This window comes from Styela clava, chromosome 2, assembly GCF_964204865.1.
Source record: "Styela clava chromosome 2, kaStyClav1.hap1.2, whole genome shotgun sequence".
NCBI classification, from domain to species: domain Eukaryota; kingdom Metazoa; phylum Chordata; class Ascidiacea; order Stolidobranchia; family Styelidae; genus Styela; species Styela clava.
The window spans coordinates 12,116,978-12,143,864 of record NC_135251.1 but is presented as its reverse complement, the minus strand read 5'-3'; the positions used below and the strand labels follow the sequence as shown (position 1 = coordinate 12,143,864).

Below are 26,887 nucleotides of genomic sequence, written 5' to 3'. Positions count from 1 at the left end.
ATTTTTGTCATTCAGGTACGTGCACTTTTTACGCAAATGCTATATATGGCTCGGTTTTCTTGTGTAATTATTCCAAATACAACGTGGTATCGAATAGACGTCAAGATTACATTTGTAAAGAATATTGATCCGCTCGAGTCCACACGTAAGCCTCACGTTTGTAATTAGAATAGCTATTATACGTTAGAATTGTATGGTAAGTATCTTGTATTGTTTAATAAGGAAATATCACAGGAAAGACCAAACAGCTTGCACAGCCCTGAGGCATTTTTTTAGCCTTTACCTATATGCTTTGTATGTTTTATGTGACTAATTCTGATTTTTATATAACAGGCTTCAGAATATGGTCTAGCTAGTGTTTTTTGAATAATTGCCTATGTGAAAGTATAAAATCTTGTTGATTTCATACAAAGATAACGTTGAGCAATTGATACAGTCTAGCGAATGTATAAAAGATATCATATCGCATTGTAATCTAGTGATTAGTAGAGTTGGCTCTCCAGAAGTGTGTGTACCAATATGGAGGTAACTAATTTTGTTCGCCTACTTTACATCAAGTTGTGTAAAGAGACGGAAACCTATGGGCAGTGGGTATATGCACTTGGCTAACACAGGCAGTCCCCTAACTCGTAATATAACTAAAAGGAAGAAAATCGGAACAAAGTTATGGCCTAACCTTAACCTGGTACACACACTACGGGAGTACCGAATAGTTGAATGGTGTATGTTTGTTATATGTGACAGCAATTAAGAAGACGTGGACGCGAAATCTAGTATTGTTATGATAAATTTAACGGGTTGATATCTGCCTTGCTCGAAACTAACTTAATTAGAAACTCTGTGAAAAATCGATTTTGCGCTTTTTCAAGGCTTACGTATCATATGACTTGCATCTAAAATAATCCGCACCCCGTGAACGCGTTGAAATTGACATGGTGAAGTTAGAACGTTCAGCCTAACCATATAAGCCTCACAGGTCACAGATATCGAATTCAAAATCTGTGGCAGTCACCACACTGTTGTATTGTTGATGATCTTATATGATTTGCAATATCATTGTGATATTCTTTGTTCTTGTAATTTTTAATCTTATTTTAGTACTTTATGATGAACTGATTTATGGAGGTGTCTTAGCCAACCTTAAAACTCAAAAAATGTTTAGTCATTACTGCAATTATGATGCCTGCGCTATAGAGTATCTTGTCCTGATAGGAACTTGTCTTAGAGGTAGGTCAACTTTGTTGCCCACTTCTGATTATATTTCATGATTATTGTTTGTTTGTTTATTCTCATTGCATTATGTACTTAAATCACTATCTATCAGAGTGAAGAGAACTGAGGAGGCTGGTTTATACCAGAAGGACATCTTATTCTTTGATAAATAGTTTCTCGAGTATCAGTTGTGAAGGTGCAAAAAATCTCATTTGAGATGCATATACGTACATCGGGCGATCAGTAGTTATAAAAGGAAAACGAACGTGGTGCAGAATACATGCATTGATTTTTGTATCATTCTGTGTAATATAACATATGTCTTTAAATAACTTCGTAAAAGTTATTCTTCGTAAGAATAAATAGTTGCTTGACAAATTTTTTGTTTTTCTAGCGGCCACCCTGTATTATATTGCCGAGAAACGTTTTATAAAATTGAATCTTTCATGAATTTGAATCGAATTAATAACAAAGTAAATTTATTTTAAAATTAAAATCATAATAGCAAAGAAACATATTATCGTAAGTATACTAAACGAAGCAAAGTCACGTAGAGAAGGATTATGAATGAATAGCATTTCTGATAAGCTATATATCTCATTTAGGTGTGATATGGAATGTGATGTTTGCTTTATCTATGCTTATCCTATTAAAAAAGTTAGGTTTAATGTTGATCTCACAAATTTATTACAACTTTATAACTTCAGTAATTATCTTCCAAATTAATCCAACCAAAACACTGTATAAGTCAAATTATAATTAAGATGAGCTCAAAGCATTTTTGTGCCAATATTCAAACAATACGAAAGGTTTAATAATCGATTTTTATAAAGGAAGCACTCTCAACTAACAAACTGGCAGAGTATAGAATAGATAGACGCATGCGTTTAATAATAAGGATTTTTAATTTAATATATTCGGGATACTAGCTATTCGAGGAATTCCTGAAAAATCGTGTTTTGATTTTTCCAATATGGCAATTTTATTTTTTAATCTAGCCTTGCTTCATGATATATACTCATAGACTAACTAAGTTATTTTTTTTAAAATCGAGTATAGACGACTCGAAACCGAAAGCGAGAACCTATTTTCACAAAATACAGGAGTTTGTAGATTTCCATATGTTATTTTAAATTTTATTACTGAATTGTTATGCAACAATATATGACTAATTGAATGAAAAATGATTTTAAAAACTTGTGCACGTAAAATATTAACACACGTGACAATTAGGTCACGGATAAACCTCACGATAGCGAGAAATGTGTCTATCAAAATGCTTTGAAAAAAAAATATAAATTCATTATAAAGTTCCTCATATTTCGATTTGAGTTATGAGATAATAGTTGCGAATCACAACCTGATTGCATCTAATATAGTTTTGGGTATTTTGCTTTAACCGCTAGGCCGTTGCAATTTTTAACTTCTGCGTTTATGAGTTGGTCATGAACCGATATCGGGTATAGAAATTCTGTAAAGATAGCACGCTATATAAACATTTTGAGTGGACAAACTTGGACCATGAAACCGATGCGAGGTTATTTTGATAAAAGTAGAAAACAAAAATATAGTTCACTGATTTAAATTTTGCTTCATTTTTTCCACAATTTTTTAACGTTTCATTATTTTGTCTGACAGTCAATACCTTGTATTTGAATTTCGTTACCTTCATTCTAAAAAGTAGTCAAACTTGTCTAGATTTGCATAACAATACAAACGCCTGTCTTGAAACGTTGGAACGCAAATTAAAGTTTTGATTTATTTATATATTTTTACCGTTATTTCAAAGAAAAATATACGTTGAAACATTTTCTTTAAAAATTGGCAATTAGGTTTTATATCGAATGGCTAGACGGGAAAGTATTAACAATATTAGAATACACATTAAATTCGTCTTCGAAGGTGGAATGAAATGTTGAAATATTAATCCTATTTATATCCGCATGGCGTAATTCAGAAGATATAGTTAAAAATCATCAGTAATTTTACTTGCGATGAGCCGTAGTATGTAGCTAACTACTGCACAAATCTATTTGCATGATGCGGATGGAATTATATTATACACTTCAAAAAATCCACTGAAACGGTGACTATTTTGCTATTTAACTACGTAAATGCAATACCAGCGTGCTTTTAGTTCTTTGTTGACAACTAGATATTATTTATTTGTTTGAATTGTTTGTTACATCATATCATATATATATATATTTTATTGCTTGTGATTATTAGGAACCCGAAACATGCATTTTTGAAAGAAATACACTTTGAATGATGTTTATAAATTTAGATCAATTAAGGTTATTCACATGCTAACACTAAATGGTGTGCATGTGTCATGTTACAATTGCAAAGTTCTGTTTATATTATTCCAACTTTATAATCTAAAATTCTAACAGGACTGATATGAACACCCTGAAAATTGTTTTTACAAGTGTTTAAAAAATGCCGCGTCGCATGCTTCCATATGTTTTCGCGTTATGTCGGGGCAACAACTTTTATAATAATTAAAAGCAAAAATGATTTGAAAGATATGAGGGGATTTCCGAATAGTACATTGCGGTATTATTTATTCATTATCAAGATGAAGGGTTTGTAAATAATGCAGATTAAAATGATGCTACGCTTCGAAAATTTGACGTTTCCGACATGTTAGGTTATCTTACAAGATGATTTTGCGGAATCTATCTAGTTAAGCCAGGGTTTCCCGTCCCAGGAGGAATTTTGCCGTTTTGGGGGGTGAGGACTTTGCTTTTTATCTCTGTAGTATTGATAATATTGTTTAGTTTTTTGTTATTGCTATAATACCTATTCGTAAACACAATAATAAACTACCTGAACTGTACAAACACGGGAGTGCGCAAAAGATTTTGATCCGCTTTTTAGACCTCGCGTGACCTTGTAACAGATCCGGCTTTTGCTAATGAATAGAAAGCCTGCGAGAAATTTAAGAACAGATTTTATAAAAGTAAGGGTGAACTAATCACACTGAGTCTGCTTCAGGTAGCGGAGATCCCTTTGAGATAGCAATTATTAAATGCAAATGGAAGAAACCACAGGCCAATGTTAAATGATTGTTATCACCAAGGAAATATTTAAAATAAAAGAGGGTTCTTAAATAAGTCCTGAAGAATATAATTTCTCAGTATTAAGGTGAATTTGGGTATGATAATACTTGTATCGCTTCGGACGACGCAGATCATCTGGAATAGTATTTCAATGCAAACGACAGAAACCACTAGTCAATGTTATAAAATTATTACTATCATCAAAAAAGTATTTACAAAGAGGATTCTTAAATACGTCCTGAAGAATATAATTTCCCAGTATTAAGGTAAATTTGGTAACGATATTGCTCGCATCGCTTAGGGCGACGAAAATCACCTGGAATAATATTTGAATGCAAATGACAGAAAACGCAGGCCACTGTTCTAGAAGGATTGTTATAACCAGGAAAGTATTTAAAATAAAAGAATTTTTAAATACGTCCTGAAGAATATAATTTCTTAGTATTAAGGTAAATTTGGGTATGATATTGCTCGCATCGTTTCGGGCGACGAAGATCACTTGGAATATTATTTCAATGCAAATGACAGAAACCAAAGGTCAGTGTTTATGAATAATTGGTATCATCAGTGAAACAATGAAGTGTTAAAATAACAAAACAAAAAAATGTAAAGGCCCGAAGCGAATAAATTCTTAGTATCGAGGTAAATGTGGCTATAATTAATCACTTTTATTTCCCGATCATTTTTGAATAGAAAATCCCACATGCTTGATCTTTGTACCGGCATTTGTAGATATTTAGACTTTTTAATTAATATAAATAAAAATATACTCGATAGCAAGAACTTACAAATATTTTCATTTTTAGAAAGTTTGCTTTAAGCAAGTTCATGTGCACTTACTCAGAAGTTATATAAAACTGAGCTTGAGCCAAAATACAATTTTATCGGTACATTTTACGGTAGAAAGTACAAATTGAATAGAGATGCCAATTAGTTCAAGTCAATATCAGATCAGAAAAAGATCGAAGTTCAGATTAACTTTTTAGTGACTATACTTGGGATTGAGGTCTTACGACCTATTTTATCAATTCGTCAGATTTAACGAGAATTTTTAATTCACTACTCCGGTCTATAAAGCGCGTGCAGTATGTTGTTTGAATTTTTGCTAAATCATGCTACCGTGTTTTTAGATTAGATTTTGCTAATTGATGATGTTTTACTTTCTCCCTGCGTAAGTTTCGTTCCTTTAGCATGCCCTGGTGAAGTTTTACTATAAAGAAATTTAAAACTATGTTGGTTTGAACTTTCGCTACTTTACTTATAGCTATATTATCATACTATCGTGGTTCTAGATGTATTTGGGCCTTGATAATTTTTTCATTTTTCTTGCTTCAGATATATACGCTAGTGTCAGTTCCATATCATACCCTAATAAAAAATTTTATCATTCAAAACGTCAGCAAATTAAATCGTTTTCTAACAAAGATTGTGCTTTATTTATCCTCGAAAAGGACATACCTGGTGACAATCATGCGCTATTTAGGTGCAATGAGTATATCAGTATATAAACAAAAAATGAAATTAATCGTCATATCATTGTGCAACCACAAGTCAACTCTCACACATTTGGCATCGGAATTTACAACGATGTCAAGCATTTACGTGGAACTATTCTCGTTATTTCATGATCATCTGTCAAGTTCTGTGTGGCGTGATTACATTTTTTTTCTTGTTAGATGACGTAACCAGGTCATTTTTGCAAGTCATTCTTTAGAAATTGCGAATTCCCTCCTATTGAATTGATTACTTCAATTGTTATACTCGTCCAAAATGTCTACCGTTTCGTTTTTCGTTTTTAAACTGATAAATTTATTAAGTAGTTTCGTGCGATAGTTGATGAACTCGCGTTTAATTTATTTTGTTCGTGTTTACAGTAATAGAAAGTCAGTACCTTTGTTCTATACATAAAACTAAAAATAATATTACAAGTGGTTTGTGTACGTTTGGCACGCTATCTGACAAGTAGACCACACGTTCTTGTTCAATTAGGTTTGGATCATTGATGGATTTGTCAACGTGGCGTGCAGAGCAATCCACTTCCGATTATCGTTATTGTTTCCAATGTATATTCAATAAAAAGAATATTATTTCATTTATTGTAATTTGAGAGACGTCGAGTGCTGTTTAGTAGTGCGGGATGAGAAATTAACATTAGCTATGTAAGTTGAATATGGAAGTATAATAAAGTGTGTCGCAATACGTGTTTTTTAGTCAGGAGAATTATCTAAATGCTAAATAGTCTTTGAATAGTCTTCCCCGAAAAAGCTTATGAGGCCACATTATGGAGAGTGGGTTTAGTTTTAAAGACGCTACACAAGGTTGATTCAGTACAGTGCAGTTTTTCTGTAGATAAACTGAAAAGTTTGGGGGAAGAACACCAGGAAAAATGTTAATGTTATAGCCCCCTACAAAAAAGTTTTATTATAGATTCAGAGGCATCCTAAAAGTCGGGGAGGTGTAAACTTTGTTTTCTTTCGCATCGGAAAGTTTTGAATTATAATTTCAATCATTCACATTTGACTTTTATAAACCTATTATAACATGTTTATGTCAATGAGTAGCTGTTACTAAACAAGTAATTTCGATTTAATATGATGGATTACCAAAATTTTGGCTCAAATTTATTCTTAAGTAATGCGCTGTTTGAGAGTTTAGGGACGTTGGGATAGCGTTTGGGACTCTGTTTGTCACTCAACTATACTAGTCAATAATTTCGCGATATCCACAACATTCATTTTTATATTAATTACGGGACGCTAACTACAGACGCGATATACATTTCCATTTCCCAATCTTGGACCAAACGTACATTGTGAATTTATCATTCGACATGTCATTAGTCAATTCCCAGCATAAAGGAAATAAACGCTTCCCGAAGTTTCATAACGAGCTTGTATGATTTCCTTGTTATATAAAACCAGTACCCAATCACAAACACTCACTGTCTTATGAAGACGAACAATGAGAAGCATTTATTTTCAGCGAAGTAGAAAATTGTGTGATTTATAAGTCCTGTGTAATTATAGGTCATACACGTACCACTTAGAGTGTTGTTTGTTGATTGCAGATGGTACCTGCAGATCTGGTTGCATAACATAGTTTTGTCCTTAGTTTACATGCGAACAAACATCGACGAAAACTAACCATTGTTGAGGTACCTTGTAAAATTTAGGGTCAGGTGGGATTACTGAATCGTACAGTAATTTTTGATTATTGTTATGCAATCGTTTGATTCATCATTATATAATATAAATTCGACGTAATTTATTACTTTGTTTGTTTCCTAGCATATTGCTACAACGATGCATTCACGCGTGCAAGAGATACAGAAATTTGAAGTCCATGTAAAAGTGTAAAACGATACGAATTAATTTTTTCGGAATGTATTGATCTCTTGCTTCGGACGGAGCTGTCTGCTTGTACGCGACAGTGAACAATAGGCTTAACGTACGGATTAGACGCAAACGCAGCCCCTGTTTGACGCGCTTCAGAGACGAAAAAAATTTAGTTTCATGTTAATAGACAGAAAAGCATTTTGAACCATATTTGTGAATCCAATTTCAAAATTGAATAAATTTTTCATTTACAGTGGTATATATTACTAATTAATCAGTCCAAAATGCCTGCGTTCATCAAATTATTAATACTGCTGATGCCAGCCTGCTTTTCTCTACAAATTGAACAATTTAAAAAAGAAGATGTTTGCACTGCTGAAGCTCAAAAGTTGGGCGAAGATTCAGGTAAGAAAAATTATTTATTTTGTATATTTTGTTGCAATTTTCAAAACATTTAATGGTACTCCCGTAGTATGTGAACTAAGATGGCAGACACCGAAACGTAGTATGTGTACCAGGTTAGGGTTAGACCATAATTTCAGGTCCAAATACTACGGGAGTCATTGGCTAGTCCCCGAACTCGTAATAGAACTAAAAAAAGGTAAATTGGAATAAAATTATGGCCTAACCTTAACCTGGTAGACAGACTATGTTCAGGTGTCCGCCATCTTAGTTCACATACTACGGGAGCACCCAGTTAATTAATTTGTTATGATGGTAACAAACAGAACGGTCAGTTTTGACTTGAAAGCGGAATCAAGATTACAGCTATATTTCAATGTCTTAGATGTTTTAATAAATGAAAGATCTAGATATCGCATAGTCATTTTTTATCGGAAGAACACGATCCGTTTGGCAATCGATCATTGTCACACGGTCGTAAATGACAATTACTGACAAGGCTGCACAAAGCGCAGTCAAATATCGATTAAAATAACGATGAAAGTGATTTTCTTTGCTACAGTACAACCTTTTCTTAATGGGTTTAGTGTCATCGTATCAAGTTATAAATTTAATTCAAATATATACAACTTAATTGACCGTAACGTCTTGTACATTATTAATCAACACGATATTCGACCTCGTTTTTGTTCTTTTAACTGCCCAAACGTTGCACAAAAATTTCCATTTTGAGTTCATGAGTTCGCTTATATAAATATTTAATTGATGTTATTAATTGTAATTAATTGCCCAAACGTTGCACAAAAATTTCCACTTTGAGTTCATGAGTTCGCTTATATAAATATTTAATTGATATTATTAATTGTAACGTGCTGATGATGGTGTTTTCTATTTTCAAATTATTTTTTGGCAACTGCCTGAAGGCGTGTTAGGGGCCAGTAAAAAGTAACTAGTTGCGTAAAATTCTCCAAAAAAAATGAGCTATTTTGGGACAATTTTTTCAGCGAAACCTACACTTGCGTAATTATATGTTTTTTCCACAAAAATTACGAGTTTTCTGGTGATCGGTTTTAATTTGTACCTCAGTTCTACTTAAATTACAATACTGAGGCGAGTTTCGATAATTGTTCATTTTAAATTACTCTTTTGTTATTTCAAACTAAAATAGAAGCTACTTGAGCATTTGTGCTTGACCAAGTCAGAACATGGTTCGGGACCAAAGCAACAAGCCAACAATAAAAACAACATAATAGCGGCGAATATATCACAATTTTCACTCAAATTCAAGTTAAAATCCCCTTATCTTCCTTTTCCTAAGCCCATTTTAGATGGTCATTTTCCAAAAAAAATTTATTCGTTAACCATTAGTCCCTAAAACTTTACTCATGGCTGCTTTGTGAACCACTGTCAAATACCCAACCAGCATTTCCATCATGGCCCGGCAAAAGAGTGAGCATATGTCTCCATATAAGAAAAGCGTATGCTAGATTTCTATTCATCAAGATGACGCTTAACTTTTAGTTATTCATTTTGTATTACAGTCTATCATTGAATTCCAATTGACTTCAACGTTGAATTATATCAATTTTGTGTTCTCTCTCTCAAATATTAATTCTAGTTTCTCGAACTCTTCAACAATCCGCTATATCAGTATTCTTTCACGAAAACTTGAGGTTGGATCGATAGCACTTTATTGGCTGCAAGTTATCATTCAGTTTGGGCAAGTAGGGTTGTATCGGTATTTCCGTAGTGTGTGTACCAGGTTAAGGTTGGGCCATAATTTCATTCCGATTTTCCTTATTCTAGTTCTAATACGAGTTCTGGGACTGTGTGTGTTATTCGAGTGAATATACCCCCTGCCCATAGGTTTCAGTCCCTTATCGGCGTGTTCCCTTTGCAGATCACAACACGCATTGTTCAGTTTTGATAAGGGAACAATTATGGCCGGAGTGATTGAAAATTTGGTAATCATAAAAGCTATTTCAAACTCAATAGAGGTGACTATGACCCAAAAGCTCGTGAAAGGACCTATGTTCCGTGTACAGTACGGTGTCAAACACTGGGGACATCGGGTACGTCGCGGTACCAGACACGGTGATTTATATGCACGTTCACTGAACTTTATATTTATTAATAAATTTGGATCATTCGTACAAAGCCCCCTCTACTAATGCGAAAAATGTGAGATTTGAGTAGAACACCCCGTCACGTTTTACCATAACAAACAAGTAAATATCCAGTTAGAGTTCGGGTTTGATTGGAAAATTTGAATTTGAATATATTCACTACAAGTCGGTTTTCGGTAAAATGAGTAAGTATAAACTCTCACATCAACAATTTATTATCCCTATTTTTTAATTAATATTTTCAAGTATTTTTCCAGGGATATCGGTTAGGTAAATTAAATAAAATTATCTCGACATTATAAAGTAATTGAATTGCAAGGAAATTGAATAAAACTAATTTAGTAAACTGCAATAAATGACAAACTATATATTTCATTTAAATTTGAATTTATTAAATCGTTATTTAAATCGATAAATATCTTTGCCCGAGGCACGCGTTCACTCCTTTGTTTAATTTGGTTGAAAGTCATTTGTGATTTTGTCACAAAAATGATTTATGGTGATATTTAAAAATTGATGATTTTAAAGCAAAATATCTGAGTCAAATATAAACAAACTATCATTATGAGATCATAATATGTGACGGAGATCTATATAAATGAAACGATACGGTTTGAGTTTTAAAGATTTTATCGCCATAATCACGGCTTCAGAGAATATTATTTATAAAAATTTAAGTACAGGATCGATGCATAAATATATAGATGTAACGTTCGTTACCTGGGTTCGATATACTAGAGCAGTGCTACTCAACTAATTTTGCCGAAGATCCGTATACAAAACTTAAAAATTACTGGGGTCGGGTATCAGGAATTATATTTCGACATCCTCAAACGCGCACTGCCTCTGTCAACCAATGAATATTCGCTTATCAAGATAGCGCTATTCGCATTGTTTATTATGGCGTTACAGTTTCTTCTAAAATATAGTCAGGTGCAAATTATAAAATAACCTTATAAAATAAGTTATCCAATAAAAGGAAGCCTCCACATATCCAAAGTGATGATCAAATGATCCAAAAGAAAAATTAGGTGGGGTCCGAATCCAAAACTTAAAATGTCCAAGGTCGGACCACGGTCCGCCTGTTGAGTAACCCTGGTCTACTCTAGAGCAGGGCTACTCAACTGGCGGACCGCGGTCCGAATCCTGTCCTTTCGGGTATTCGATTCGGACCGCGCATAATTCTTTATTTTGGATCATTAGCCCCACTTTGGAAGTTTCCTTTTATAAAATCACTTTTATAGATTTAAAAATATTTATGAAAAGAACTATAACGCCATAACAAACAATCTTGATTAGCTAATAATCATTAGTCGGCCGAGGAAGTGCGCGTTTAAGTATGCCGAAATATAATTTCTGGCGAGACCGGACCAAAATATTTTTGAAGTTTTGTATGCGGACTTAGGTAAGAATAGTTGAGTAGCCCTGCTCTAGAAAACCTATCCCGTCCCGTGAACATGAGACGCAAAATTCGGACGGCATTTATCAAAATTGGGAATATTTTGGTAAAATTAAGGGTCCCAGATGAAATTTGACATATTATAAAAGTTATGCCTTGCTGGAAAACACTTCAATCTTTAACTGCTGACAATTTAAAAGCATGAGGTCCGGTAATTGAAAAGCAAAACAACAATAAATATGATTTTGTAAACGTGCAATGTTCGTGTCTAAAATTAATTTTCTTATTCGAAATTGTTGATTAATATCTGAATTGTCATTAAATATTGAGTGTTTTTAATTAAGTTCGATATCAAAGCCACAAACGATCATTTTAAACCACAAATGATTTATCACAATACTGTAATAAAGATAGTAATTGAGCTGTCGAGATTGGAGGTCCGCAAATAAACTTGAGACGGCCTTGTGGGCTGCAGTCGGGAAAACCCAAAAGTAACCAAAATACGGCGAGTTTCCTTACTTTACAATTTATTCAAGAATGATCCTGTTGCCTATTGATATGTTGAATGTGTGGCGTTCATTTTTTTCATTAAAAGGGACCACCTTCGGTCCACCCTGAACTTCGGTATTATGATCCGCATTTTATTTAGGACGAAAAATGAGCAACTATTTTATTTGATCATCTTACTATTTACATTTTCTTTTCTTCTATTTTGTATAAATATGTAATTTTTGACAGAACTAAAGACCTGTACCAAGATGACACATTCCAAGGTTTACAAATCGACAAGTCAAAGAGAAGTTATCGTCAGAATTATGAAATCTAGGATAATACATCAACGATATCCTCTCAACTTTAATATAACAATTTTAAGGTGAGCAGAATACTCGTACAATTTAGTCTGTGTTGAGTGGATGTTTCTTTACCAATACAGTAGCTGTTTTTCTACCTTCACCGTTCAATCGCGATCTGCTACAAAAAGTACGCAATGTACGACTAACCACTACATATATTATGAAATACCACAGATCACCTGAAAGCGACTTAAAATATATCAAGAACAACAAAAAAAATTGCTCAACCCAATATTGCAACCGGACCCCTTTTCTCATTCACAGCAAAACAAGGCAACTCCGTTTTTTCCACGACCCAAGGAATCGATTAAAGCGATTATCACATTTATTTAAAACAGAAAATAGAAAAAAAAAATAAGTAGGGAAAAAACAATCAAAAAATCCAATCACAATACTATTATTGATTATCAACAAATGTTTTTAGCAACGCGATATAGATCCATGAATATTTCAGACTAGGCTGAACATTGGGATCTTTTGTACAAAGCCGCCGTCACTAATGTAAAAATGTGAGGTTTGAGAAAATCACCCCCGCCAAGTTTTAAAATAATAAATTAGTAATTACCAATTTGGGGTTAGGGTTAGGAATGGTAATGATTCGGAAATTTAAATTTTCAGTGCAATCTGCATTCATAACCCTAACTGGATAAAGACAAATTTTCTTATTGTGAGCGTGAGCGTTTTTTTTTATTAGTGTCCGTAGTCTGACTTTAGTGATAAAAATCCATTTGCTACATTTATTGGATTGCTTCTAATTTTGAAACAATTCAGTCTGCGGATTTCGTAATCAAACAATTTTTTAATCATCGAAAAATGAATCCACGAAAATGTCAGACTGGGGTGAACATTCTAGTGCCTTTACTATGTATGTCGGTAATAACTGGTGCTATCACTCAACTATGAATATGGAGTGGTATTGTGTGGTTCAATGTGTGGGTGATCCGATCCTAAATAGACCACCGAACTTTTATTGCTTCTAACTTTATTGAAGTAATGGCCATCAGTGGGTCAGTTTATTCCGGCAGTTACACACAATTTAATCTATTCATAAGACGATCACTCCAAATATTTGATAAATAAAAAGTAAAACATGAGAAATTGACACTTACGAAAACAAGGTTCCGGAGCTCAATGACAGAGGTGCGCTCCCAAAAATCTCAGAATGAAGTGAGCGACCTGCGGGAAAATTCACGGTTGCCAGATAATTGATCGGCATAGACTGCCAACTTAAATTATGTTTGGGATTCATGTATGTTACGTAGCAGGGGAATATTACAAGCAAATAATAATTAGTAATAAATTTTGGATAAGAAATCACTTCATTTAACCCTACTGCGCAAAAATAATTGTACAAATATTCCAAGATTGACTCTGAAAAGCGATATTGCGAAAGAATTTTCCAGAAAATAATCTATAGAGTCCATAATTAAAATAGGTGAACATTTCTTACAAATCTGTTTACCAAATTTTTCGATTGCGTTTAAGTTTTACAATATAGCTCATTGTTGTTATAATTCAATTATCAAAAGCTCACAGTTCTATTCACGCGAACCGTGGCTGAATTAATCTCAATTCATTTGACTTCGAAGTCTAATAGGTAGCAACGATGAGTCGAACGTTTCCATTTCTATCTATTACACTTTATACCAAACCTAGTAAATACCAAGTCTTAAAGTCGGGAAATACACAACCACCAGAAGGTTTGAGCGGTGTTTTGGGTGGTTTTAGACTTGCGTTTGGAATGTAGATAAGCTGCTTCGGGTCTACAAGCAATAACATTGGTTACAAATTGTTATTAAACACGCCCATGAAAATGATTTATCGATTGCAATGAAACTTTGACGTTGATTCTGATGTGTATATTAACATTTTATAATGCCGTTATACACTGTTGCCACTTTTTATTGCATTGATAATTGCATGATGAAAATAAAATATCTGAATTTGAATATGTAACCGAATGAGTTGATTACACAGTCAGTCCCACTTGGGACGGTTTAGAGGTTGTTATTTCTGGGCACGGGTGGTGATCAAAACAAAAACTGCTCGCGTTACAAAATGCTGTTGATAACCTGGTATGTTTGCAGCCTGGTATGTTGACGACGGCGTTTTTTTTTTGTGGAACAAAAAGTAGTTGGAAGGGTTTTTGCTTTACATTGGAGTAGCATACTTTTAAAATTCATAAAGAAATTCTTTTTCACAAAGTGTTTTGTTGAGAGGCTAATCAATGGTATATTTTTGGGGCTCCAGAAGTGTGTGTACCAATATGGAGGTAGCTAATTTTGTTCGCCTACTTTACATCAAGTTGTGTAAAAGGACGCAAGTCTATGGGCAGGGGGGATATTCAATTATGCCTAACCCTGACCTGGTACACATACTGCGGGAGTACCATATTTTCAATGATGCGATTAAATTGAAATCATTTCCAAATTTCCAGAATTTTCTAAAGTTGACCTAAATAAGATTAATTGACAATTGCAACAAATGTGACTCGAACCGAATAATATTTCCTCGAATCATATCCTTCCTACTCCTTACTGTTTGCCAATTCCGTCTTAGTTATTATCTTCAAGAATTTATTGTAAAAGAGAATTTATTATTCCAAATATGAATTGATTGTCAGAACTGTAGCTTCCCTTTACAGAATAAACGATACTTCCGTAGAATATGTACCAAGAATTGGGGTTAGGCCATAAGTTTATTTCGATTTTCCTAAAGCTTAACGGTTGAACTGAAAATATTTTAGTTCTATTACGAGTTCGGGTACTGCCTGTATTAGCCAAGTGAGTATACCCCTGCCTACAAGTTTCCGTTTCTTTACACAACTTGATGTAAAGTAGGCGAACAAAATTAGTTACCTCCATATTGGTACACACACTTCTGGAGCGCCGAATAAACATTCTTAGGTGAGATGTAACAATAAATTCCCAATCATCTTTTAGTGCAAGAAGTGTTAGAATATGTTTTGATCTATTTTTGAATATTTTTTAAATCGGATAAAAAACGAATCAATTATTAAAAAGAATAAAATATTATAATATGACAGCTTTTTATCAGTGTTCTATATTATTTATGTGCAAAATTAATGAAGCCTATAACATTCTGGGAATTGTCGATCATTGCCCGTGTAAATTGCATTTAAGTCATCGAAGGAGCGTATGTGTATGAGCGTATAAGTAGCGAACATCTATTTCTAAAATCGTTTCCTCACCGATGAATTCAAAAGGCAACAAAACAATGATTAAAACTCTTTGCAACTGTACGTTACTATGAAAATTGTAACTTTTGTATTCATGGAAAGCATCGTAATATAATGTACAACATGCTTTGCCCGCTTGACATCTGAATCGCGTGCACTTCGAAGAAAACATAATGACCGGAAATTACCCTGCATGTACTATAATGACCATTATTTGATGTGAAAAATTTAATATGCATGATACTGTTATGACCTTTAATTATATATATAAAGTTACAACATCAGACACGCCGAACTTTTGTTTTTGTCAGTATTTGGACAGAGTGGCGTCAATCGAAAATTAAAATGCCAATCAAACATTGCTGTTAGAGGATGTTATTGTGTTTTGCGTTAGATTTCATAAAGAAAGATTTTTAAATATCACCACAATAACAAACACCAGTAATATAATGATAATACGTAGCTAATCTTGAAGTAGCCATTCGAGGGGGGGGGGCAAGGTTTTTGCAACAGGGGCCAAAAATTTTGCCCACCTAGACTTCCGGGCCATGTAAGTGTGACATAAAAAAGTCACATTTTATGAACACTATTTACAGTGTTACAGATCAAAATGGAAAACAATAAGTCTCGTGGCAAAACTAAATTTAATCACAATCTTAACAAATTCCTCGAGGTATTTTTTAGCTAAAACATCAAGATTTAGGTTTAGTTTGGTTGGGGCAGCATCAGGCGGACCAGATTGAATTACCCAACGGGCCGGATTTGGTCCGCGGGTCGTAGTTTGCCCACGTCAGATCTATGTTGTACTATTAAACGGACTAAAATTGGAATTCGCGATATTATAACGTACCTAACCTGTACGTTATAATATCGTTATCTTGAATAAAGAATTCATAACTCGACTAATTTGCCTTGTCAGATTCCGCTATGTCACGATGGCGTGTAAAGCGATATACAGAGCAAAGGCAACGCATAAACATACGAAAAGATTTCATATATTGATAATTCGTCGATCAAGTCTCCGAATATGAAGAAACGATCGGAGACATGCATTAGCTGTTCTGTCGTGTATCAGCTTACACATCTAGTCATTAGCGGCCATTTGTTCCTCACAAGAATAATTTTACAAGACAAATAGTCGCTTTGATAATCCGAACAACAACTATCATTTTTCTCAAAAATTTAAATTGCAATATAAGAGATTTTCTCACTCATTTTTTCTTTTATTATTTCAGAATTTGGCATGGAAACTATACCTCAATAGACAATTGCTGTAGCTTGGATAAACCTTGTAAACTCCCAGCATCTGACGGAGCAGAATACACCATTGTTGCACCGACAGCCAGTAGAATTTATCCATTTTGTCATAAAACAATTCATGGTAAGAATAGTATGAAAATATTTTTTTCACTAGATTTGTGCCATCAATACAAGGTGAGCCTCAACTAAGTAATTTCGGAATAAAATTATTACCTCCAAAAGAACTTACAAAATTAGTTACCTCCATATTGGTACACACACTTCTGGAGCGCCAAAACTTGTTATGTGCAGGATGTGGTTTGGGAACCTTAAAATAATATATAATTTACCAACCCTGCTATTAAAATCATTCACGCAATCACGCGAGAAACCAATTCAATGTTATATTTACGCGGGCTATATATGAACCAGTCCGCGACGAGGCAATTTATCAAACTAAAAAAAAATTGAGCTGGATTTCCATGAGCGTGTCAATACAAACATGGCAATCCTTTTAATATAGACGAATCGTTTGAAGACATTATGCTAGTGATGTGTTTTTTTTATATGGAATGGATGAAAGCCAGATCATATAATAAGGATAAATTTATGGTAGTATGTATGCGAGAATATCTTGGCCAGTGGTTCTCAAACGGTCGGGCGCGCCCCACGGACGTTGAAAATTAAATATATAAATATTTGTTACATTTGATCTTGCCCCGCCTTATTTTGGATATTTTCCTTTATTTATTTGAATATTTACGTTTCATTTACGTATATTCAGCGTGTTGTTTGTATAAAACATACTTTCGTCTTACTATCTGTTATTTGTAGCTTGTTGTTAGCTAAATATTTTTGAGGTGGGGCGCGAAACTTGACAAATTCTAAGCGACGGGATCGGCTTAAAAAGTTAGAGAACCGCTGATTCTATCCTCAAAACTATATTTTCGTTTACGCCCAGTTCACTGATGCAAAACATAGCAATTCGTTCATCTTATTATTTTTGCTTTTAGTTACTCGAGGGATGCCAGAATGGTGTTATATCAATCCAAAGTGTCCTTGTGTATATTTAGACAATGGAACTCTGACTCTTAACGATACATACTATGACCTATGCGGTACTGACTGCTCTAAAGGGTGAGTAAGCATGTGCATTTTACTTATTATCTTTAATGTATTTAACTGAGTCATTGTCATTAAAACTCTATTAATTCATTTTATTGTCCTCATGTATTGCCGTCTTGCGGTATTCGATTGCTTTTCAGTCACTTCAATCACATCAAATTGACATTTATATTTCAACCTATTTCCGCTGAACGCGCGTCTCATTGTATTTCCACAAATTCTTCATTGGGCTTTGCCAGTTACTATATAAGAAGGCATTACACTCTCTCATTCAGAAGTATAAGACACTCATCTATATGAATAGTTACACTCACTCGCTCGCTTAGAAATGAAAGATACTCATCTCTGAGCAATGTTACACTCACTACCTCGTAAGTAAAAAAAACTCATCTCTGTGAAGTGTCACAGTCATTCGGTCAGAAGTAAAGAAGAATCATCTATGAACAAAATTACGCACACTCACTCAGAAGTACCTCCAAGTTTACGAAATTGGCAATTTTATGGAAACCTATTTCCGCTAAAACCGTGTCTAAGGTCATCTTACTGTAACTCCGCAGATTCTTGTCTGCCTGCGTCATAGATTACTTTGTTAGTATATACAGAGGACCTATAATCTCGGAACACATATTCCAAACCCCACCACACTGTTTATGGACAATCTTTTCGTTCGTAGAAATATCGACAGCACGTCACGATTATCACGATTATTTATTTATTTGCATGTTTGTTCGCGATTAGATTCTCTATCAAATACCATGATATATCCTGGAGGTCCGATTAACTTCGATTGAACAGACTCCACAAAATTTCAACAAGTATTATCGTTGATTAGTAAGATTAAAACAAATAAACTGATAATCATTTTAATTGATGAGGTATAGACAAGTTTCTAACAAACTAGTGTTTCGGGATAATTTATGTCAAGAATGTATCTGTGACCGCGTGATTGTGTTGATACCAAAATTGATAACTTATAAGTTACTTGTGTGTATCTTGTGTGAAAGTATGTGTAACTTGTGCGTGTAACGTGTGTGTGTTGATAACGAAATTGCAAAATCTGTTCCGTTAAAATAACAAAAATTTGATGCCGGATGAAAGTAAAATATTGTGATATTTATGCAAAAATATCGGTAATTTTACGCGATGTTTTGTAGTACATTTATTAAAATTAAAACAAAAGATTTTTTGACTGGCAAGAAGAAAATATAATCATTTATTTATTGTCTTTGCTAAAAAACACAAAACCTATTAATTATTTATAACCGATATAAAAATGAAGTAGAAATAATGTGAGTTTGTAGTTTGGTAAATTTCCCGTTCCTGAGTTTTTATATATTGTGGGCAAACAGCAAATTTGTATTAAGTCTGGTTCTGACAAATGACAGGTTTAAAAACCCAGAGATTAAAATTATTTTCTGCTCATTTTATAACATGCCAATATTTGACAATTCTTCGATCATTTACTGCAAAACAATAGAAGGTCATCTATCATACAACGTACAGAGATAACAGATTTTATCTTTAAATGTATCACATGACAATTTTTTTTTTTCAAGTTTGAAAGAAGAAACATGAAAACTTGAAAAAACTATGAAATATTATATAGCATCTCGAGCAATGAAATAATAATAAACAACCTGACATTCATAGCGTAGCAAAGCATTGCAATTTTGCTATATATGAACATAAGAATTGTGTTTTGCATATATCGAACGTAAAGTACTTCTCAATTGACATACTGTCATGACTTGCGAGTGCGTGAGTATCACACGTTTCCCCAGGACATTAATCATTATTTGAACAACACACCAATCGCGAGCCAAGACTATTTTTAGCCATTTTAGAGTTCGCTTGAGTTTTGTTTTCCCATGTGGTATTTTCACCTAGTATTCTTATTTCTCTCACAGATCATTCCATCAGTTTATTATTCCTCATTTTTCAGTTATTTTAACGCTCTTTCTCAGAAGTGATGGTTTGCGTTAGGAGGATTTCGTTGGCCTTCAGAGTTTGCATATATAATGCGCGTATAAAATTTCAGAGAAACGGGGTTTCGCTACGAAATTAATTATTAATTTTTATCCAAAGATATGTATCTTGAACTTTATTGTTCGATTATCAGATAAATGGATTTAAGTTTCGAACGTAAATTGATATATTCACACCAGGAAAAAAAAAAATTGGTTAGAGTCACAGTTGATTGCCGTGTTCTTTACATGAAATACTTTATCATTAGAACAATATATGAAAGGTTGTCAAAATACATAAAAGGTTGGATGAATGAAACAAATTCGACTTTTATAATTGCGCGACACGTTTTTACGGACTGTAGTATGACGTCTGGTGTTTTATACCATCGGTTTTTCTTATAATAAATTATCTATTAAATGTATTAAAATTACACTCATAAGAAATTTCTCTGTTTCTATTACAGAACAAAAACGGATTTCTGTTTCTTTGAGCTCCCTGGCAGGTTTGGACAATACGGACACAAGACAAGTTACGGATTAACAGTTAATGTTCAAAACGTAACTTTCAGCAGGAAGAGGGCATGTGAGGAAGGAAAGAGAAGAGAAGGTGTATTGAGTTCCTTATCAAGTTTGTTTCAATCATACGATGCAAAACCTGGCAACACCATTTGTGCGTACTACCGGATGAAAACGAACTACACGGCGGATTGGCGTCGTCATCCTATATGTTTGACAGGTAGATGAATAATTTCAAGATTAGCTCGCCGAATTGTACTACATAAAATTTAATAAAATATTGAATGAATTAAAAACTGAACAGAGTTTATGTTGGTATACTTGTCATATTTTAGGTACCATAGATTGTTTTTTTTACTCCGTACATATGGCGTATCGTGCTACAAGACGCAACTGGTACTGGTTCTGGATTTAAGTGTAGGAAATGGGCATAAATCACTGCCTTATTTATACATTGGGCGCACTGGCTTATAAGACACGTGATCGCGGATTTAAAGTGTGCCTCATGGTCAGTAAATTACGGTGCAGCTCTTGCTTTAATTAAGGTAAACCAGACCAGACTACTACTGCGTGGCGCGTCTGGTTAGCGTTAAAAATACGCCTGTCATCGCACCTCTGCTTATCCTGTGTGGGTTTGAATATCATGGATGATAATTATGTGCGAAAGAATTGCTGGACCCTTCACGTGGTTCTCGTGGCCGCTGGTCGATCACGGTTTCCTCCACCGTCAAGTCCATGTATATGGAACAAATAACTGGCCAACCTAGCCTATACCCGACATGGACTGCAAATAGGGCGAGACGCCGTGGCACTTCATATAATTAAGCGGAGTTAACGGCTTTCCTCTCCTCCAAGATCAGAAGTGATATCACTATCACCTTAGAAAAATGTCACACATCCTTTATTAAATATGCGGAACAACTGTTGTATAGTTGGTGTATATTCTGAATGAAATATCGCATCTCATAAACAAATTCTTTATTTTCTATTTGATTGATCTGATGGCAAAGCACGTATCTAAATAGCGGAAATATATTCGGGCAGTGTTTGTATCACAACAATTGAGCAGGCCTTGCTTGTATGCATGCCGTGAAGCGAAGATGTAACACGCGGCAATATGGCGCATCGTGGTAAGCACCCACATTTGCCGTCGCATTTCTGATTACCCTGCGCAAGTTCGCAGATTGGAATGCTGTGTGAGGGTAAATATCTGCCGGGATTGCTGGACTCCACACTGCCGCAGGGTGGTTCACGTTACTGCTGGTGGGTTAGGCTTCCTCTACCATCAAATCCATGCATCTGGAACGAATAACTGTCTAACTAATCCCATACCCGATATGAACTGGTAACCGAAAGAGAGGCATTGGTACGCCATAAGAATTAGCCGCAGTATCTGTTTTCCTCTCTCGCGAAATGAATATGAAAATTTTATACACACTTATTGTGAAAAATCCGTGCCTATTGGCCACAGGGCAGAATCATCGTGAGTGATACCATATATTTATGAAAACTCCAGTCAACCAAATCCACTTTGTTTTCTATCCAACCGTGATATTAACGCACCGCCATTGAAGTATATTTCGCTATTGATGTTATTTATTCGAGATCGATAATTAGCGACGTCACCAGCCTGAACTTGCAAACAAAAACTAGCCAATTCGATTGACTGTACTTGAGCTATTTATCCACAACTATCACTTTCAGGTTTAAGTCCTAAAAACTCGCTTGTTAACACGCGGAAGCAGTATTTATATTTAATGAGAGAATGACTCGAAACAGCGTTTCCTGCTAGAGAAAATACACAACCAAGATAGAAATTCTTAAATGTATGAACACGAAATTTCAATAACCAGCCGCTGTACCGGTAGCCTATGCGCCACTCACACTTAAATATGGATAAGCATCGGATTAGCAAAACGGCTACGCTTGATGGTATGAAAACAATGTTCCATATATTAAAATAAAATGAATAAATTTTGAGTGAATATCGGATTTCATATGGCCTATACGCGAATTATTCAACATAGAGATGGAGTTGCCCAATAGCTCAATAACCGGCTTTTGTTCCTCGCGGCTTCTCTTATCCAATTGAAATGTGTGATTATTCTTTTTCTTCGTACTTTGTGTAAAACTGACTTCTTTACTGGTTGGAAATAATAAACTTGACTGACTTGACTGACTGAGTCATCGATGTAACCTTATTACCAACCAGCTTTGATGATCGAAAAGCATACGGTATAAATATTGCCGAGTATTATGTATCTTTATTATGTTGTTATGTATAACATTATTTTTCGTGTCATGTAACATGTAACACATGTAACCAATTCCGTTTATCAATTTACAGATCCCGTGCCGTTTCCGTGGAGAATAATTCTGATAATCGTTGCCATCTCGTTAACTGTCCTGATAGTGTTGATCGGTTTGGCAATCTTGTATAGAAAACATATAAAAACTTGTTTCCCATCCTACAAGAAAACGGTAGAAGAAATGAAGTCGATGAAGGTACGTTCAAAACTACTCAAACTAATATAATTGGAATGGTTCGTCCATTTGCGTTGCGAAGCCTATACCTGTATCCAATTTATTATCAGTGTCTATGACGTCACAATGCCCTAATAGATAGATTGTGCGAAGCGAACAACGCATGTTACAAGATCAATAACCAAAATTTGTGTGCCTGCAACTAGTAGTAAACTTATGCCAACTAAAAGTGTAGCCCGCGGTTTCATCCAGTTATTTGTATCTGGCCCTCCTGTATTAAAGGTTGCACAGCCAAGGGGTTTGAAATTACTCGTACGTACCAGATTTGACTAAATTAAAAACTCGTTTCGCGGGTCGTACAATTTTTTCTTGTGGGCCGCATTTAGCCCATGGGCCGCAAGATGCACACGGCTGTTTTAGGTAATGCCTTCCTTATGTAGGTTTGGTTGTTGCAACCGAACTATTACGAAAATGCAAATTTTTCAAGCCGTCATAATGTGGCATAGGGTTATTTGTTCTACTTGGGCGATATAACGCATTTAAGAAGAAATGGGTAAAAACTGCTAAGCTAGCCCTCATCATTGCTACATTGCCCACCACTACGAATTTTTTCACGTCCCGCAGCTCAACCGACACGATATCACCTTGCACGAAAACTGGAACTCACGTATGAAATTCGGGATAATTCCTCCGTTTATTGCGCTATGGAGAAAATACGTTGTAGACGTATAGTAAACAAGTTACTGGCATATTTCGCAACCGTGTCGGTATGATTTGCATTAAGAACATTTATCACTAGTCTAAATAAATAATTGCTCTGTTACAGTTTGATTTATCGACAAATTCAGAAGACGGATCGTTCAAAAAATATGAAAAAGATATAGAGATTCCGAACAAGATTCTTGGAAATGGTAAATGCTTGCAAAATTTATTGGTTTTGCATAAAAATGCATGAAAACTACTTTATTGATTTAATGGATTCTAAGCTTGTGCTATAAGCAAGTCGCACCCCGCTTCTTTACAGTTACCATATTTTATCATGTGTTCATGAATAAGTATAATTGTAATATTAAAAAAGGATATTAATGATACTACAGCAAATACATAGCAAACTTCCTCCCACAAAACGTCAAAATTTCTCCCTATGGAGAAAATTCTCCCCGGATGGAAAACGTTACCCCTAAAATTCCTAAAAAGGACAGTTAAAAAGACAATCTTATTTCTGTAACTGAATAATTCACTAGTTTATTTTCAGATGCAATGAAAATATTCTTTCCTATCCTCCCTACGATGCAGATTTATTTTTATTATTATACTTTTGCAGGAGATACACCTTATCGCCGAGTCAGTCTTGAAACGCAACGTTATATTATTGTACCGTCGTCCAACCATCGTTGCACATCAGGATCCTCAATAAATGAAGATGAAGACCAAATATTTCATGAAAGATCTAACAGAGTGGACGACGACGACGATCAACTTTCCGAAAAAACTGTCGAAACTCCATGTGATAATGAGGAACAAGACTCGAAAGAATTTTTTCCACCTGATGATAACAACGACGAACCTGCAGTATCCGGATACATGCAAAAAGACTTCCATTCTGCGTTAGAACCTACTGTGGTTTCAGACTTGAACGAAATAGAGTTTTGTCCTTATCAAAGTAAATTTATATCTTTTACTTCAACTTATGATCAGTCTCACTCAGACACAGAGATAGAAATTGACTCTAATGAGGAAAACGATAAACTAAAGGCTGAACAGACATTTCTGAACAAATTCAAACTGCTATCAAACTCAAGCAAATTAAACGAAGAAGATTTAAATGCGGATGCTCCAGAATATATGATGCATTCTCAAAACTATTTATGGACAAAGAGCACTTCCACACTAGAAAACATAGATTGGACTACAATGGACGATGGGTATGTCCCAAAAGAAGCAGTGCGAATTTTGCCTGCTAATAAATTGTCGTCCAATATATTACATTCTACGCCATCTACACCTCAAAAAAAAATTTTGCCGGCATTAAACGAGGCGGTTGTTTCAACTGACGGGGATTACATGAGCAAAAACGCTTTGTTTTGAAACATTCCTGAATAATCATATAATCTGATCTATTTAGAAACTTCAATAAAAGAAATGCATTCAAAAATTCACGTACATTCACAAAGCAGTACTAAAACAAGCTCATCCCAATTCTAAAAAAAAACTCTATCCCATTTGTGGTTACGAAGCTTATTAACATTATTTCGTTATCTTATCCGGGTACGATTAGAATATTGTGATTGGTTCACCAATTCACATGGAGTTTTTATGCTACATCCAGCCTCCTCATTTGCTACCTCATACACTGTGATTATTTTTGAAAATATTTTATCTAATGACGTCTATAAATAAGAGTTTCCATTTTTTTATTATCAAATACATTGTTTTTTGTCAGTTTTCTTCCACCGTTTTTCATGAACTATCTCAGCTTAGGAATATATTATTTTATTCCTGCACGCCCTCAAATGTCTAGCATTTGACTACCAAGGCCGGAACAAAAAGGTGAAAATGCAATATTATCAGTCCATCAGTATCAATCATATTTGTTTGCATGTAATACTAACCCAAAGCAGGGTTGTTTATACAAAGAATTAAATACAATTTTCATGTAGGCCGAAAATATCAGACTTAAAATAAGAAGCAAAATGTTTGAATCGCAAGCAGGGTTACAGGCCAAAAAGATTAAACAAAAGTGTTAGGTCGACCAAGATTTTTGGTAATTGACTGAAAGTCAGAATAAAAAAGATGTTCAGTATTGTTTTATTTAATACTACTTCCAAATTTAAAGCCTTTTTACTTAAAGTAAATTCAGGTAGAATTCGGTTTGTGTTTCCGGGTTTGGTTTTCAAGTTACAATTCTTGTCCTTGCAAGCAGAGTCGAATTGAAAAATATTGTTTCTATCTGTATTCATTTTCAACCAACCATTGTAGTTTGGTCTGGATTTTCATAGAATTACCTCCGCAAATCAACCAAATTACCTTGTAGAAACTATAAAAACACGACGTTTTGTTGCTATAGTTAATTTTTTATTTTAATAACAATCGGTTTTATGTTTAAATATATATTTTGTTATTATTCTGCTATGTATTATTTTCGAAGTATAAATTTTGATGTCAACGCAATCGAAGCGTGACCAAATAAGTAGATTGTATATTTGATTATGCGGTGATGTTTCTGAACGAGGTTGGAACAACATTTTGTCAAATATTCTCAGAAATTTGGGTACTCCCGTAGTATGTGTACCAGGTTAGGATTAGGCCATATTTTTATTTTATTTTATTTATTTTGGTTATATTGCGAGTTCGGGGACTGTTTGTGTTAGCGAAGTCAATATACCCCCTGCCCGTAGGCTTCCGTCTCTTTACACATATGTATTCGTGTATGCTGTTAAATCTCTTACCTAACGGGGGGTTTAACTATTCAAAAAGAGAAGGACTAAGCCTCAGCGCCGGTGTAGTTGTTTCAAACTGACAATTCCCAATTCTAAAGCCTCAATATGACGAACAAAAATGAAACGATATAAAAGGGTTTATGTAACGGTACTGTGTTTTGAGTATTCTGAGACAAAACTTAATAAAATACACTACATTTGGCAAAGTTATCATTATTCTCCCACGTCTTCACTCCAGGGTGTTGTATAAATAGTGCCAAAAAGCTACTATTTATCAAAGACCGGAATTTCAGAGATTCGGAAATGTTTACCCATTTTTTTTACATTCCGAGTATTGATCCGAGACCTCTAACTATCGATTTCAGCATAGTTAGGGCTTTAACTATTGGACTATCTCCCCCACGATTTTGGTACGGAAAAATATGATGAGTTGGATAATTTTATCATTATATTTACTTTAGTAAACCATTCAATTCGTTTTTTATTTTTAAAAAAATTTGAAAGTGGTGACATTTTTTGACAAC

General features: G+C 34.4%; 1 protein-coding gene across 1 annotated transcript; it reads left to right on the top strand.

Annotated features, from left to right (window-relative positions):
- The first annotated feature begins 1,212 nt into the window (after positions 1–1,212).
- On the top strand, positions 1,213–26,844 carry LOC120336719 (uncharacterized). Its single transcript, XM_078109866.1, has 9 exons — positions 1,213–1,227; positions 7,867–8,017; positions 12,278–12,413; positions 16,828–16,973; positions 17,845–17,968; positions 20,388–20,659; positions 22,787–22,944; positions 23,750–23,834; positions 24,248–26,844. Exons 2-9 carry the CDS (start codon positions 7,897–7,899, stop codon positions 25,009–25,011), a joined length of 1,806 nt encoding a protein of 601 aa, XP_077965992.1. The 5' UTR covers positions 1,213–1,227; positions 7,867–7,896; the 3' UTR covers positions 25,012–26,844.
- The last annotated feature ends 43 nt before the right edge of the window (positions 26,845–26,887 follow it).